The sequence below is a fragment of the Carcharhinus amblyrhynchos genome, chromosome 11, assembly GCF_965287045.1.
Source record: "Carcharhinus amblyrhynchos chromosome 11, sCarAmb.v2.hapA, whole genome shotgun sequence".
Taxonomy (NCBI): Eukaryota; Metazoa; Chordata; class Chondrichthyes; order Carcharhiniformes; family Carcharhinidae; genus Carcharhinus; species Carcharhinus amblyrhynchos.
The window spans coordinates 57,150,891-57,166,813 of NC_137334.1; the positions used below are offsets into that span (position 1 = coordinate 57,150,891).

General features: G+C 40.3%; 1 protein-coding gene across 1 annotated transcript in view; it reads right to left on the reverse strand.

The window, feature by feature from the left end:
* Nucleotides 1-15,923, reverse strand: part of ifih1 (interferon induced with helicase C domain 1) — a 115,492-nt gene that overhangs the window by 16,220 nt on the left and 83,349 nt on the right. The window contains exons 6-10 of the mRNA XM_080199166.1: nucleotides 8,785-8,990; nucleotides 8,260-8,376; nucleotides 7,613-7,736; nucleotides 4,150-4,371; nucleotides 1,859-2,115 (exon numbers count right to left, since the gene is read on the reverse strand). Of these exons, the coding sequence (XP_080055292.1) occupies nucleotides 1,859-2,115; nucleotides 4,150-4,371; nucleotides 7,613-7,736; nucleotides 8,260-8,376; nucleotides 8,785-8,990 (926 nt within the window). The remainder of the gene's footprint in view (nucleotides 1-1,858; nucleotides 2,116-4,149; nucleotides 4,372-7,612; nucleotides 7,737-8,259; nucleotides 8,377-8,784; nucleotides 8,991-15,923) is intronic.

Here is a 15,923-nt window from a genome sequence, read left to right on the forward strand (position 1 = left end):
ATGATTGGATTGGTTATCCTCACTGGAGTTTCACATGACTCCTCACACCATTCTAGAAGCAAAGCTATACACCACCATGAGCTGGTGTTTCAAGTTGGGACACCCTCACATTAGCCTGGTTTATGACAGGTGGCTTGCAGCCTTACAATGGTATTATAAGTGCCAACCTGTGAGTGAGTTGGTTCCCTTCCCTATGCCTCACCTCTGCTAAAACTAGAAGAGGTGGGTTTGGGTTGGAAGTCAGTATTTTGTTTAACATTTTAATATCCCACCTGAAGCAATGCATCCTTTTTTGGGGTTTAATTTTCCTTCCCACACCCCGTCAAGCTGTGCCAATATCATAATTTAAAATATCAGAACATCCACTAATCTCCATAGCTCTAACATAATCAAGTCTAATATCTCAAGTTTTTCTTTGAATTTGTATTTCTCTATATTAGGCAGGTTCTAGTGATTAGCACACCTTGGTTGTAACTCCTCTAGTTTCTCAAGTTCAATGCCGCACATGATCATAAATCTACGGTTTTATACGGATTGACTATTAGATTTCAACTTCTATGTTCTGTAGTTCTTGTCATGAAACCCAGTGTTCCATTTTCTTAATTTACTTTTTCAATCGCTCCACTTTTGTACATTCAGTTGCCTGGGTCCTAAGCCCTGGAACCTCCTCCTGAAACACCTCTGCCTCGCTGTCATTCTTTCCGTCTTTAAGACCCTCCTTAAAACCTGACCTAATATGACTTTTTGTGGTTCAGCATCATTTGTTGTTTAATATAATGGGCACTACTTTACGACCCTTGCCTGCCATGATTCAGGGATGGGTGAGGTGATAAAATTCCAACAAATGTGTCTAGGGATGTTTTATTACATTATATATGTACAGGTTGTTGTTGTTCATTAGGACATTGTTCTTGTGAACTAAAGCCCCAATACCTCTTTTTCTACATGTCACCTGTTCAAATAATTAATTGCTGTCAAATTATACCTCGCATTTACTGACATTTAATTCCATCAACTGCTTTTTTTTCTATATTCCATTGTATTATCAATATCCCTTTGTGTGTTCCTTTGATCCACAAAATTATTTATTGTACCTCCTGTTCCAGTATTGTCTTCAGATTTCGACACCACTCCCATTGAAGTTCAATTTCTAAATCAGTAAGACACGTATGAAACAGAAGGAATCCCAAAACAGAACACTGCAGGATACTGTACAACACTGCTATGCACTTCCATCGAGAAACTGTTCTGAACTATTGCTGTTTTCTGCCTTGTTACTCATTCAGAAAACCAATTCCTTCACTTCCTCTAATATCATACCCCTCAATCTTCTCCAATAACCTCCTGCGAGATACCTTGTCAAAGGCTTTCTGAAAGTCCATAATTTTGTCAGTTTCCCGTTTTCATACTGAGGATTATCCCAGCCACCTTACCTGTCACTTCCTCAAAGCTTCCTATCCCTGATATTTTTCATTCGCATCACCTGATTTCATATCATGCTTTTTAGTGATATTATAAATGGTTAACTGTCCTAACGTTTCCTTCATTGGCTCTGTGTCAAATTTTGGCTGATTAATATCCTGTGATGTGTCCTGGGATGTTTTATGAAGTTAAAGATATTGGCCAAAATTCTCCCGTCTCACCCGCTGTGGGAATCGTAGCAGGTGAGGCAGAAAATTTGACAGAACATTCAAAAGTCCATTGAGCTTGGGCAGGAATTTCTGTTCTTGGGGTGCATGCAGCTGGAGAATCCTGCCATCTACATAAATGCAAATTGCTGTAATGAAGAATGAAACCCACATGTAAGTTTTAAGAGTCTGAAGAAAGTGTACTTTGTACTTGAAACAAATTATTTCACCTGGGTCATGTGCTTGAACTGACTGTTGCTACCAGCTCCAGTTAAGTAATGGGCCTTAATTCCAACATCCTTAAATTTCTCATTCTCCTCTATCCACTCACGCAGAGCATGTGCATTTTGCCGTGTCTTTGTAAAGATGATGCCTCTTGAGTGACGTTTTTTGGTAAATTCTTGAAGTATAGTTGTTCGTAATTTTGTCAGTTTCCCGTTTTCATACTGAGGGTTTCCAGCGAGCTGTCGAAGCTTTTCTTTTTGTTCTGAAATGGTGAATAATTTAGAAAGAAAATTAAATTCTGTCCAAACTTGTGACCATTCTTCTGAATTTCTGATAAATGATTAACCGTCAATCACACAATTTCCTAAAAAAAAATTCCCTTTCATGTGTTGACATTGAATATTATTAAGTAGGATACGCAATGGCTTGGCACATTTTCATTCTAATCTGGCCATTTACTTTAATCATGCCCTCAGATTATCTGCTGTACTAACATACTAGCACAGTGGCACAGTGGTTAGTATAGCTGCCTCACAGTACCAAGGACCCAGGTTCAATTCCAGCTTTGGGTCACTGTCTGTGTGGAGTTTGCACTTTCTCTCCGAGTCTGTGTGGGTTTCCTCCTGGTGCTCCGGTTTTCTCCCACAGTCCAAAGATATGCGGGTTAGGTTGATTGGCCATACTAAATTGACCCTAGTGTCAGGGGGATTAGCAGGTTAAATGAGGCTTACAGGAATAGGTCTTGGGTGGGATTGTGGTTGATACAGGCTCGATGAGCTGAATGGCCTCCTTCTGTACTGTTGGGATTCTGTGATGTCAATTCTGTTTTCATATCAACCAGACTAGTGGCTTGAACATAAGAACCAAGACCAGGACTAGACCATACAGCCCTGCGAGACAGCTTGGCCATTCAATAAAATCATGGCTGATCTTCTTCCCAAAATCTACTTTTTCACCCTCTCCCATATTTGATTCCCTTACAAGTATCTATTCCAACCTTGAATATACTTAGTGATGGAGCCTCTGGGGTAAAGAATCCTCTGGGGTAGAGAATTCCAAAGATTCACAATCCTCTAAGTGAAGAAATTTCTCCTCATCTCTGTCATAAATGGTTGACCCCTTATCCTGATGCTATGCCCCGCTGTAGTAGATTCCCTAGCAAGAGCAAACAACCTCTTAATATTTCCCGTCAAGCCCCTTCAGAATCGTGTATGGTTCAATTAGGTCACCTTTCTGTGAACCTTGCGTGAAACTAACAAGTAGCTGGATATTTTACAGTTTTAAATCATTAAGTGCAAATAATGTCACATCATTCAATAAATCTATTTTGTAGATCTTGGGGACACTTTAGCTTGATAAAAAAGGACAAAGCAGGAGTGGGTCAATTGCCTATTGTATTTGCAGGTGCCCAGAAGGTTTGCCTGGACCTGAATAGGAAACATAGGAGACTTATAGGCCATTCATCCCCACAAGTTGGTTCTATCGTTCAATTTGATTATTGACCTCAATGGAAACCATAATCAGAAGAGATGTGAATGGATCTCCTATCTCCTGTTTTACTTCTAAACTGTTTACCCAAATCACCACTTTTTTTCTCTTTAGGTAATTATCTAATTCTCTTGGCCTAACCCCGTAACCTAATATTTTTACCCTGTTAATCCCCTTAACATGTATATACTGGGCTGCTATGAAGCAATTTAGCATGGCCAGTCAATCTAACCTGCACATCTTTGGACTGAGGGCGTAGCGGGGAAGCTACATTTAGGGGTATCCCCTGTCTCAATGGTGCCTTCCAGTGTGCCGTGTCCTGAGAGACTTTCTGTGTGCACCATAATGCCATGTTTTGGTGGCCTTATCTTGTTGTCCTGATTCCCCACTCTCTTTTTCTGTTGTCCTTTCGAAATCAGTACAGGAGAAGGCACTGACCGCAGCAGCAGGGATTATGAGGTTTGATTCTTTGAATTATTTATATTGATCTTTGCTGGTCTTCTCCATATATATATTTGTGAAATGATTATCGTTCTGTACTGTGCTAAATTCTGGAAATTTGTTGCGTATCATACTGAATATAAAGTAGAAAATTCTCAATGAAAACATTATTTAAGAACCAATTAAATCCTAAGGGATTAAAGAGACAATGACACCAATATATAAAATTGGTTAAGAGATAAAAAGACAGCGGTTATAAATAAAGCAAAGCTGTTTAAAAGTATTCATTTTGAAAAACTGAACATGACCCACGGTTATAGTTACTTATTCGTACATGAAGCTTTGCTGCAATGTAGAAATATATTACCATTAAATAAGGTAATAAGAAATCTATCAGTATCATCCAGTTTTGACTTTGGTATTTCTTCCTCATCATCTGTGAATTTCTTCCTTTCCTCATCTTTATAGAAGTCTGTTAGATAATTGTATGCATCAATCATCCGTATGGTATCATTAATCACCAGGGCATCATTGTATTTTCTTAAATGCTCTGCGCAGACACGCAGTTTACGATTCTCTTCTTTTGCTCCTGTGGAGGAGAAAGTCAGATCATTTACCTGTGTAGTAGGTGTGGGTTGTAGTGCAGTTTAGCAACTCATCTAATTCTGAAACAATCGCCATCCAATGAATTTCCCCATTCTATACTGTACAAAGCATTAGCTGAAAAAGGTCCACAATCTGATATTTGATTAGACAACATATCATGGAAACTGCCCCTAATTTTTCAGAATAAAGCAGAAAATGCCTTTTTTTTTGTAACTTTCATACATCTATTATACACAAGGGCCAATTTTAAGGGTCCCAGACTGGAATAAACTGGGTGACAGCGACCTAAAATGGAAATGGGTTCCATATTGAACTACTTAAGATAGTTTGAGCTGCTGTGAACATGGGTATGGTTCTAAGATGGTGAGCTGCAGCATCCACTGTTTTGGGGTGAGGCCACATATTGAAATTGGGGTCATGGGACGTGCTGATTAATTTTTGAGGTAGGCTGACATTTTCAGGACTGAATGTGATGGACTGAGGACCATTTGTGAGTGTGCATGATATACAGTGTGAAATGATTTGAACAGACCAGCCATTATCCTACCTTTGATGAGCCCTAATTCAGCGTCAAGCATGCATGGTGAGCAAATGGCACAGGCCCCATTTACAGGATTGCTGATAATGTTAATCTTACAGTGCCTGGAACTGTAAGAACTCCAACATGTATATCGACCAGGTAGGCTTGAGGTAGAGAATCCCCAGCAGATTTCTCAACTCGTATGTTAAGGAAAGGGAGTTCATTTGGCTGCTTCATTTCAAAGATGAAATTGAATGCAGGATGGGGTCGATTAAAACATGGAAGGAAATTATTAAATACAGCTACATATTTAAATATAAGAGTCGTAATGTCTACATTTCATACATGTACAAGGTTAGGCATTCTTATATTGAAGACATGTTTCTCATGGAACCCAACAAAGATGTTTGTGAGAGCTGGGCCCGGAGGGAATGCCATGGCAATACCATCTATTTGGGCATAAAAGGGATCATTAAAGCTGAACACAACTGTGGGAGTTGCCAAGGTGATGAAAACCGATTCACAATAGATTGCCATGATAGAGTACAGTAATGCAAATATCTATAGCTTCCTTAAAATGGTACCTTCCTTAAATGAAACATTGTGAATTAGTTAGCAATGTCGAACGAGCACATAAACAGAGCTTTGCTATTGAAAGTCTCTTTTTTTCAGCAAATCTTGTCTTTAAAAATTAAAGCCTGCCTCTAATGTGGCACACCAGAGAAGTGGGAAAGTGCATAGTTTTGCAACTGTCAGCTAGTTATCCTGGATAACTCATTCATTTGTGCTTCCATTGGAAAATTGTCAATTTCAACCAAAGAAGCCACAGGAGCTGGCCCTGTGCAGCTGCATTTAAGTCTTCCCAATTACAAGAAGAAGTTAAAGAGTAGGCATTCAGCCGCTTATGCATTTCAGATGCTTCAAGGCCAATGCCAATTACAAGCATGGATCCTGGGTGCTTGTATTTCCTAACATTTCAGCCTTCATCATTGGAGCAGTCAGTACACTTCTGGTATAGAATATGTGCCTGAATATGACCTGGTATATTTCTAACCCAAGAGATCCAGCAGGGTGTATCGTTTACATTTTCCTTTGTGTATTCTAAGTTTGGATAACTCTTTATGGATTTCAGCAAGTCCCATGCAAGGCTTATAAAGAAAGTGAGGGGGCATGGGATCTAAGGGGATATTGCTTTGTGGATCCAGAACTGGCTTGCCCACAAAAGGCGAAGGGTGGTTATAGATGGGTCATATTCTGTATGGAGGTCGGTCACCAGTGGAGTGCCCCAGGGATCTGTTCTGAGACCCTTACTCTTTGTGATTTTTATAAATGACCTGGATGAGGAAATGGAGGGATGGGGTGGTAAGTTTGCTGATGACACAAAGGTTGGAGGTAGTGTGGAGGGATGTCAGAAGTTGCAGCAAGACATTGATAGGATGCAAGACTGGGTGGAGAAGTGGCAGATGGGGTTCAACCCAGATAAGTGTGAAGTGGTTCATTTTGGCAGGTCAAATAGGATGGCAGAATATTATATTAATGGTAGGACTCTTGGCAGTGTGGAAGATCAGAAGGATCTTGGGATCCTAGTTCATAGGACGCTCGAAGCAGCTGCGCAGGTTGAAGCTGTGGTTAAGAAGGTGTACGGTGTACTGGCATTCATTAATCGAGGAACTGAGTTTACGAGTTGAGAGATAACGTTGCAGCTATATAGGACCCTGGTCAGACCCCACTTGGAGTACTGTGCTCAGTTCTGGTTGCCTTATTACAGGAAGGATGTGGGAGCCATAGAAAGAGTGCAGAGGAGATTTACGAGGATGTTGCCTGGATTGGGGAGCATGTCTTATGAGGATAGGTTGAGGAAGCTCGGCCTTTTCTCCTCAGAGAGACGAAGGATGAGAGGTGGCCTGATAGAAGTGCATAAGATGTTGAGAGGTATTGATCGAGTGGATAGTCAGAGGCTTTTTCTCAGGGCTGAAATGGTTGCCACAAGAGGACACAGGTTTAAGGTGCTGGGGAGTAGGTACAGAGGAGATGTCAGGGAAAAGTTTTTCACTCAGAGAGTGGTGGGTGCGTGGAATGGTCTGCCGGCAACGGTGGTGGAGGCGGACTCGACAGGGTCTTTTAAGAGACATTTAGATAAGTACATGGAACTTAGTAAGATAGAGGATTATAGGTAAGCCTAGTAACCTCAAAGGTAGGGGCATGTTCGGCACAACTTTGTGGGCCGAAGGGTCTGTATTGTGCTGTAGTTTTTCTATGTTCTATGTTTCTATGTTTTATTGCAATTGTAAACATAAGCTGGGATTTTCTGGCCCCCGTCATGGCAGGATCTGACATGGGAGGTTTGGTGTCCCAGGCAAAAGTCCATCGAATTTTGACAGAACTGGACGATCACAGTGGCAGGCGTGGCTGGAAAATCGCACCATAATGAAAAAAACCTTAAACCATTCATAACTAATCCACACAAAACCAGATCTAGCAAAAGCTTGTGGGAATGTGAGTCATGCTGCCAAGAAGGGTAAGGATATATAGAAAAATATCAACTAAAATGCTTAAAAGGAGAATTTGATACTTAGTTGTGATGCAAGGATATTAAAGGGGAATGGAAAATGAGTAAAAGACTGGGATTAAAAGGGCACAAGGACTACAAAATAGATTGAATGGATCATCAAAGTCCCTCCAAACAAACCATGTGCCATCTAACCTGCTTTCTCTTTTTGTACAATCCACTGCTCATAAGACTGCGTGCCAAAATCTGATGCAGGGCTTCGCCCAAGGTATGTGTGAATTTTCGTCATCATGTCTTTGATTTGCCCTCCAAAAGGATCCTTAAAATCAAACAGAGAGTGAAAAAGAGTTCAAAACACATAATTTGGGATAATTGAACACATCACCTCTGAGACATCTATCGGCAGTGTGCCTGTACCTAACAATAACATTTTCTGGCTTTATAGATTGGAAAAATGTTACCTACATAAGACAGCTGACTTATTTCCTGTGGATTAGAATGGTTTGCATGCTATTATTCTACAGATGTTGAAATTTTAGCACAAAAATGCTGGTATTGCTCAACAGGTCAGACAGTGTCCATGGAGAAATGGAAAAGTTAGGTTCACATTTCAGATCCATAAGCCATTTCAGAGTTGTTGCACCAGGTGTTACATCAAAAAAAACAAGCTAAACTCCAGCTGTTGATAGCCTCATAGTGTCGGAGAGGAATTTCCCAGATTCTTCACCACACACTACCACCCCACCCACTTCAAATTGTCTGGACCAATGTTAAAGTGAACCCTTTTTTTGTCTTTGAAATGGAAATTCTTTAAATGGACTCCCAGAAGTAGATATTTGTACCTCCATTCTTTCTTCTGCAATCTCCATCCTTTTGACAGGATCTTTCACTTGGTCTTTCAGTTGTACGTGATGCTCCTTCACAGTCATTATTTTGTAAGCATCAAGATTTGCACAAATCTACAAAATCAAAAATGAACAAACATTTGTTAGATTCATACAGAAAAGTTAATTGGTAACATTGAGTGATATACCTAGCTTCCCTGAAGTATGAGCCACCAATTAACCTACCTGTAACTAATCTGTGTTCCTCTGATGTTATTTAAATCAATACTTGGCTCAGTGTAGCATTCACAATAGGAAACAAAAGATTGCACATTCGGGGTGCACAAAAGGCACATAACCTAAGCTGGTAATCAGAGCTATAGTGAGAAAAGGGGCATTGTCGTAATCGTTCAGAACAGCAGTGAAAACTGAAACCTCTCCACCATCAAGAATTACTCCTCATTGCTGATGGACAAAGCATAGACTGGAGCTAATTGTTATTCATATAGGAGTTAAGTCAGCAGAACAAATTCCAAATCTTACTTGTAAAATATGCGATTCTGCATTCTTTCTATTCTTTGCGCCACCCACGCCAGGTGATGCTGTCAATCCCAGGATCTGTGGAAGTGGCACTACTGCATTCCCTTTTTTGTTGTTCAGCTTTTGCTCAATGTACCTGGTCATTATGCTCTTGTACACTCCTTCTTTCTGGGTGTGGTGACATTCATCAATAATTATCAGCGAGAAATCTAGTAAAAACCAAGTATTGATATTGATATTATAAAAAGTCACTACTTTAGTATCTGTAAGACCACAATACTAACAATACTTCAAACCCATTTATTGTTTGCAACATGCAATATTTTTTGTAAATGCAATGGGTGGATGTTTTCCTTTATTGCCCTGTGTGTAATGCAGAGGAACAGATTGTCAGTCCACCGTAAAACCTGGCCAATTTTCAGTCTACAGCCCACATCTCCAAATTACTGTTCAGATGGTGAAAGTGTAAACTTAGCTCAATGGTGCTTGTTATGCTTGGGATAGCACTGTCAGAATAACAGATTGATAAAAGTGGCACATGTAGAATAAAGGACTAATGGTGATGTTAATTAGACAATGATGTTACTGATCATATAGGCAATGACATTAGGGTCCAATGACCAGGAGGCTCCAATGGAGCAAGACACAGAACAGTCTGTGTCCAGAGAACAATGTGTAAATTAATAGTTTAAAAAAAGCTTAAATATCTCCAAGTCACTTCTAGAGTAAGTGAAGCCTCATCAAAATTCATGTCCTGTGTTCTTTTGGTTTTTTGGAGTGGTTTGCATTGGGAATATAATGTTGGATATTAAAATTTATTAATCTTGTTCAGGAGCTTTGCACACATAAAGCACATATTAGGAATTTGACTTTCGAGACAACTGTGCATTTGTTCATTAGATTGAATTGATAAAAAATCCCATTGGGTTTGTTGATATCCTTGCCCGGAATTCAGGGTGCAAAAGCACACAAATTTACAACCTCAATCCTGATAATTGAATACGGAGCTCACATTGTCAACATAATCTGGATGGCTGGGAATGAGTAATAAATAGACTTCTCATTAATAGCATCAGGGTATACCATTTATTGTATGGTTTATTCTAATAACAAATCTTTACAGTCAATTTCGGCACAGCAAGGTCCTACCAACAGCGATTAGACAAGCAACCAGATAATCTGTTTTTGATAGTTGGGGTTGGGAGCTAAATGTTGGCTAGGACATTAGGAGAAATTGCCTGTTCTTCTTCAAGTAGTACCATGACTATTTATATCCAAGAGAGTAGACAGCACCTCTGACAAGAAGCACTTCCTCACTACTGTACTGAAGTGGCAGCCTAGATTACGTTTTCAGGTTTTGACAGTTGAGCTTGAAACTTTGCCCTTCTGACTCAGCTACAACATTGCTATCACTGAGACAAGGCTGACACAACATGTAAATGATTAATGAAACTGCAATTTAGATAATATTTAGGCTGTATCCATAAACTTTCTGTGCTTTTTCATATCATCTGCATCCTTTGATTACAATATGCTCTCATAACTTGCAATCAGATTGAATACTGCCTATCTAATTCTTTTGCAGTTAAGAAGTATAATGATTGGGCAATTGAGACAGCAGAATGGATTTTAATCAATGTTAAAATAAAATGGATGCTAGAAAAGCATTTTACATAGTTAGTGGGGATTTTTTTTGCATTGTAACAGCTGAATTTACAGACACTACAACAAATCAGTGTAACAATTTTCAAACCAATACGAAATAAGGGTCATATGAAGCATCTGGACCTGGCAGGTGAGAACCATTAAATCCTGTAGAATTTGGCCAGTTGTACTTTGGCAGTGTTTAAGGATTCCTAAGTGTTGCAAACACTAGTTTAAAATCCAAGCATTTTATCTACTTCCTGATGTATCTGTTAATTTACTGTTGCCTGAATCACTTTCCTACTCATCTTGTTATTTGAAAGCAGGGTCTTTGACAAATTACATGTCCAAAGCTACAAAATAGACCAACAATCCAAATTCACAGCCAGTATTGCATTGTTCACCTTTGGGGCATAACATTTTCTTTTCAACTATACTGTATCTCCTGACATTGATCAATCAGGTGCCAGGAAGAGTCGCATATGCGCACTTAGCCTACACGAAGGTCACTGGTGCATCACGGTGTTGATCCCAGACCAATCTGAACCTCTACCTTTAACCATGCAAATTGAAACATCAATTATAGATTTTAAGCAATTTTTTCTCTCCTGATTTATCAGGTATTCTGGTTGAAAATCATTTCTACCCCATCATGACTAAGCAGTTGGGTGGGATTTTATGGCCTCGCTCATCCTGAAACTGTAAAATCCCACGCAAGGGCAACAGACCTTTCCATGGTCCTCCCCTTGCCTGCTCCGATTTCCATGGTGGGCAGGACAGTAAAATTCCAGCCGTTATTTCTGAAACTTACTCAGCAGTTCAAAACATGCCATTTTAATCACAAGATCTGGATTTGATAATGAGAATGAAAAAGTACCAATTGCTTTCACTACTTCCTGAGCACTGAACTGGGATATATAGACATCCACATGGCAAATCTTTATAAAGTCACTCAACAAGTTGAAAAGGGTGACATGCAGGGAGTTCCTATAACTCAGTTGCTAGATAAAAAATATTTTATTCAAAATATGCTTTTTAATTGATTTTTACTAACAGATTCTCAATTGAAAGTTTGAGGCTAAGCTGAGATCCCTCTTTGCCAATACCAGCTCCAAGATCAAACCTGATTTGTTCTAACGCCACCCGGCATGCCTCATCACAACTCCTTTCCGCCTAGGCACGGTGGGCATATATGCCACTTGCTGTAGACCTTTGACTACCAGGTGTCTGGCTCACAATGTCCTCTCTGTGCCCTCGCAGGGAAGACAGCCTATAATAAAAGAGAGAGGGAGAAAATGGGCAGGGCGGTGCCCAAGTTAAGACTCCTCACCCACTATGAAGGAAGGGTTATGGAGATCGCAGTGGAGGACCAGGACTGAGCTGCCACTTACAGTCAGAGAAGTCAGAATCCACTTCACCTTCATCCAGAGAACCCATTTCAAGTGAGTTGTTTATTGCCCAGACATTTGTCCTTCCCATTCACCGAATCCATGACCTTTATTTTATAGGATGAAGCTGGTCCACCAAGAGGAATCGTGCCCCCTGCAACCCTCCACAGCAACTCGGAGGGGATCTCCAAGGAAGACACTGAAAAGGCGTCACATCTCTCACATGCACCATTCACCAGCACAGAGACATATACCTTGCTGGGAGATATTGCAAACAGGCTTCTGGGTCTGCTTTTGTTGAGCACCACACTACTGTTGATGTATAGCAGTTGCAGACAGGAACTTCCCAGGAATCAGGAGGTGTGCTGGATCCCAGGACACACTGGCCCACCAACTAGATGTGTGCAGCTGGGAAAGGTTCTCCCTGAGCTGCTGGAGATGCAAAGGTAGAGCTGGGAAATCCAGGAGGGGTTGTCAGTGACATTCCTGCGAGGCTGATTGGAGGAGTCCCAGAATCAACAGTCACAGGAAATGTTGCTGGTGTTGCATGACACCCATGCTAAGACTACATGGATGGTGACCACAGTGGAAAGCGAGGGTACAATGTCCAAGCCATGAGTGATAGAATTCAAGGCATGGAGCAGTGTCTGAGGACCATGACTAATAGCCTCCAGAGCGTGGCTCAGTCACAGGGGAGCATGGTCCAGACACAGAGGGCCATTAGTGAGGAGCTCCAGAGCTTGGTCCAAACACAGAGGATCATGTGATTCATGATGCCACTGAGACAAAGAAGATTTTAAAGATATCCCTGAAAATTCAGACACAGTCAGTCTGCCAAGGGCCAAATGGGAAAGAGAGCTAGAGGCTGAGAAGTTACAAGAATGCAGGTGGGAGCTCTTATTTGGATTGAAAAGTGCATAGTGGTGAGGATTTGAAACAAGGCTGGAAAATTCTCCCAGTTTGCACCATAGAGAGAACCCCTGGAAAAGTCCTCACCACAATAGTCAGTTCTGAGGTTGGAAAGAATTGAAGTAAACTCTCAGGAGCTAAGAATCACTTTGGATTGGGTCCAGGAAAATCAAGTGACTACTTAGAGAACACTATAAAATATATCAATAAAAAAGAAAAGTCCTGTCCTGTAGTTTGATATATGTGTAACCTACAAAAATAGGATTTAGTCATTGGTGCTTTTAGTCAACGTGTATTTGTAAAAGTCTGAAAACATAAAATCTTCTGAGGTCATCCTTTTAGTTACTATCTGGAAATTTCAATTTATTTTTAAAAGGTACTGGTCTTTTTTGGAGACTGTAACAATTATCAACACTAGCTAATTTCTTTGTGCATTAAAGCATAAAGAAAAATACAAATTATTTCATCCAGAAAGAGTTCAAATAGTATGCATGCCCATTAGTCTAATAAGGACAAGCAAATAGTTAACTGTAAAAAAAAATGATTAAAATGATTCATTCTATAAGCGCAGGCATTTATGAGAAAAGACTACATCTGGCCTTAGTTGTAACAGTTGATGCAGTGATCCATTTGTGTTCAGTGAGAGATAATAGGCCAGATTTTACGGCCTTGGTCAAATGAGTGCCAGGTCATTAAATGTCGTTAAGACACAGACAGATAGGTTCTTGATTAATAAGGGGATCAGGGATTATGGGGAAAAGGCAGGAGAATGGGGATGAGAAAAGTATCAGTCATGATTGAATGGAGGAGCAGACCAGATGGGCCAAGTGGCTTAATTCTGCTTCTATATCTTATGGTCTTATGAGACCGGAAATTGTCAACTGAGGTCAATGGACATTTCCATTGTCCACCCCTCGCCCGCTCTGATTCCATGGTGGGCAAAGTGATAGAATTCTGGCAAACATCCTAGAACGCAATAAGTTGTGAAGGAACACAGGAGTCATTTTATCAAAATGTTGTAATCTCCTGAAAGACATTTGCCATTGCACTAGCAAGCAATGCTGGGCTAAAAGCTAAAAACAGAAAAGCGACTGTAGACAAACATAAAATAATTAAAATATTTGCCCTAAAATACCTGAATACGAGATTGAGAATGTATGCAATTCTGACTGGGAGAGTGGGATATGGAGTGTAACCCAGTTTAGCTGGAGTTCTGCCTCAGGACCTTCATATTCTATTTGATGGGATGGGGGAGAGCAATGGTTTGTGGGTGAAGGAAGATGGACAGAGCTTTCATCATGTTCCTAAACATGTTGGTGGTGGGTGAGATGTTGGGAAGGCTGTGGTGGGCAAGGCAGGATGCGCTTGTCAACTTCATCAGGGAATTCCTTCCTATTCACTACTGAAAGACCTCAGCCAGGCACACGCTAGTTGTAAGCTTCAACCCTTGAGGTCTGCTGAAGGCCTGAACCTTGAGAGATAATCTAATTAATTCCAGTAGGGGAATAATTTACCTTCTTTGGTGGCAGACTGGGTCCTATAGAAGGTGAAAACTTGGAGAAAAAAATCTTCAACCCCACTGGTCATCAGGGAAATTTCACTCAGAGCAGTAAGGCAGAACCTTGCATTACACAAGTGGATTGGCCATGCCAAGCTGGCACCACTAATATGCCCTTGCAGGTGCTAGGGGCCTACTCATAGAACACAGAACATTACAGCACAGTACAGGCCCTTTGGCCCTCGATGATGCACCAACTGTGAAACCAATCTAAAGCCCATCTAACTTACACTATTCCAATATCATCCGTATGTTTATCCGATGACCATTTAAATGCCCTTAATGTTGGTGAATCCATTACTGTTGCAGGCAGGGCATTCCACGCTCTTACTATTCTCTGAGTAAAGAACCTACCTCTGACATCTGTCCTATATCTATCACGCTCAATTTAAAGTTATGCCCCCTCATTCTAGCCATCTCCATCAGAGGAAAACTGTCCACCCTATCTAATCTTCTGATCATCTTATATGCCTCTATTCAGTCACCTCTTAACTTTTTTCTCTCTAATGAAAACAGCCTCAAATCCCTCAGTCTTTCCTCATAAGACCTTCCCACCATACCAGGCGACATCCTGGTAAATCTCCTCTACATATTATAGAAGATAATATGTATCTTCTATACATATTAATGTATAGAAATTAATCTGTCCCCAAGTTGTAGGAGGGGACCAGTTGGGGTTAAGTAGAGGTATACACAATAATATTTACTGCAGCAGAATGTGTCCTCAGAAATTTTGGGCCCCACTTTTTGTTCAGAAGTTCACAATGGCTGGAATTTTTTGGCCATTCTTGCCAGTCCTTGTCCCAATGGCAGCACACCTCCATCATGGTTGGCATGGGGTAAAATCCCATTGAAAGCGGCAGGACCAGAAGATCCCACTGCCTCCCATTGCTGAGAAACAAGTGGTTGGAAGGCCAGAGAATCTCGCTAATATCACTAATGCTTGGATTGATCTACCTCCCCCAGTTGACAGTAACAAAAAAAAATGAGGTAACGCATGTTGCACAAAGGGTGCATCATGTAAATGATGTTCCTTCTCATGAGGTAGACTTGTTGTCTCCCACCCCTGCCAATAAAATGAATTGTTCATCCCTTTTTTTAACTTTTGACTTCTTTGGGCTGGTGGAAGAGATTTTTGAGATCAAGCAGTTGAATCAGTGCAGCATCTGGACAGCAAATAATGAACTTGCAAAGCTACACAGTAACTGAAAACAAATGAAAGAAGAAACTAGTCAGAATTCTTTTATATGCAACAGAAGAAGTGAAACCATATCCTGAAGGAGGGAAAACATACTTAAATGTGAATAAATATTTCTCTATAAGATTTACCATTGTTCCTCAAAATAGTCCTAGAATCAACCTCTTTCGTAGGAAGAAACTAGGGAAGTGGACATTTTACAGTCAATTCTTTTACTCCTTACAATTGAAAGGATATTTTAGAATTCAGTTATTCAAAATGTGTTTCATTCCAAATTTGTTTCATTTTCCTTGGAATTAATATAAAAAAGGAATGTATGTGACATGCAAAAATCTCTCTTCTAGTCACCATTTGCACAGATGAATTATTCTTCAATGAAATATAAAGATGTTCATTTATTTATGATCTGTTCAATGTATTAATTGTGGAGATTATTATCAAATTG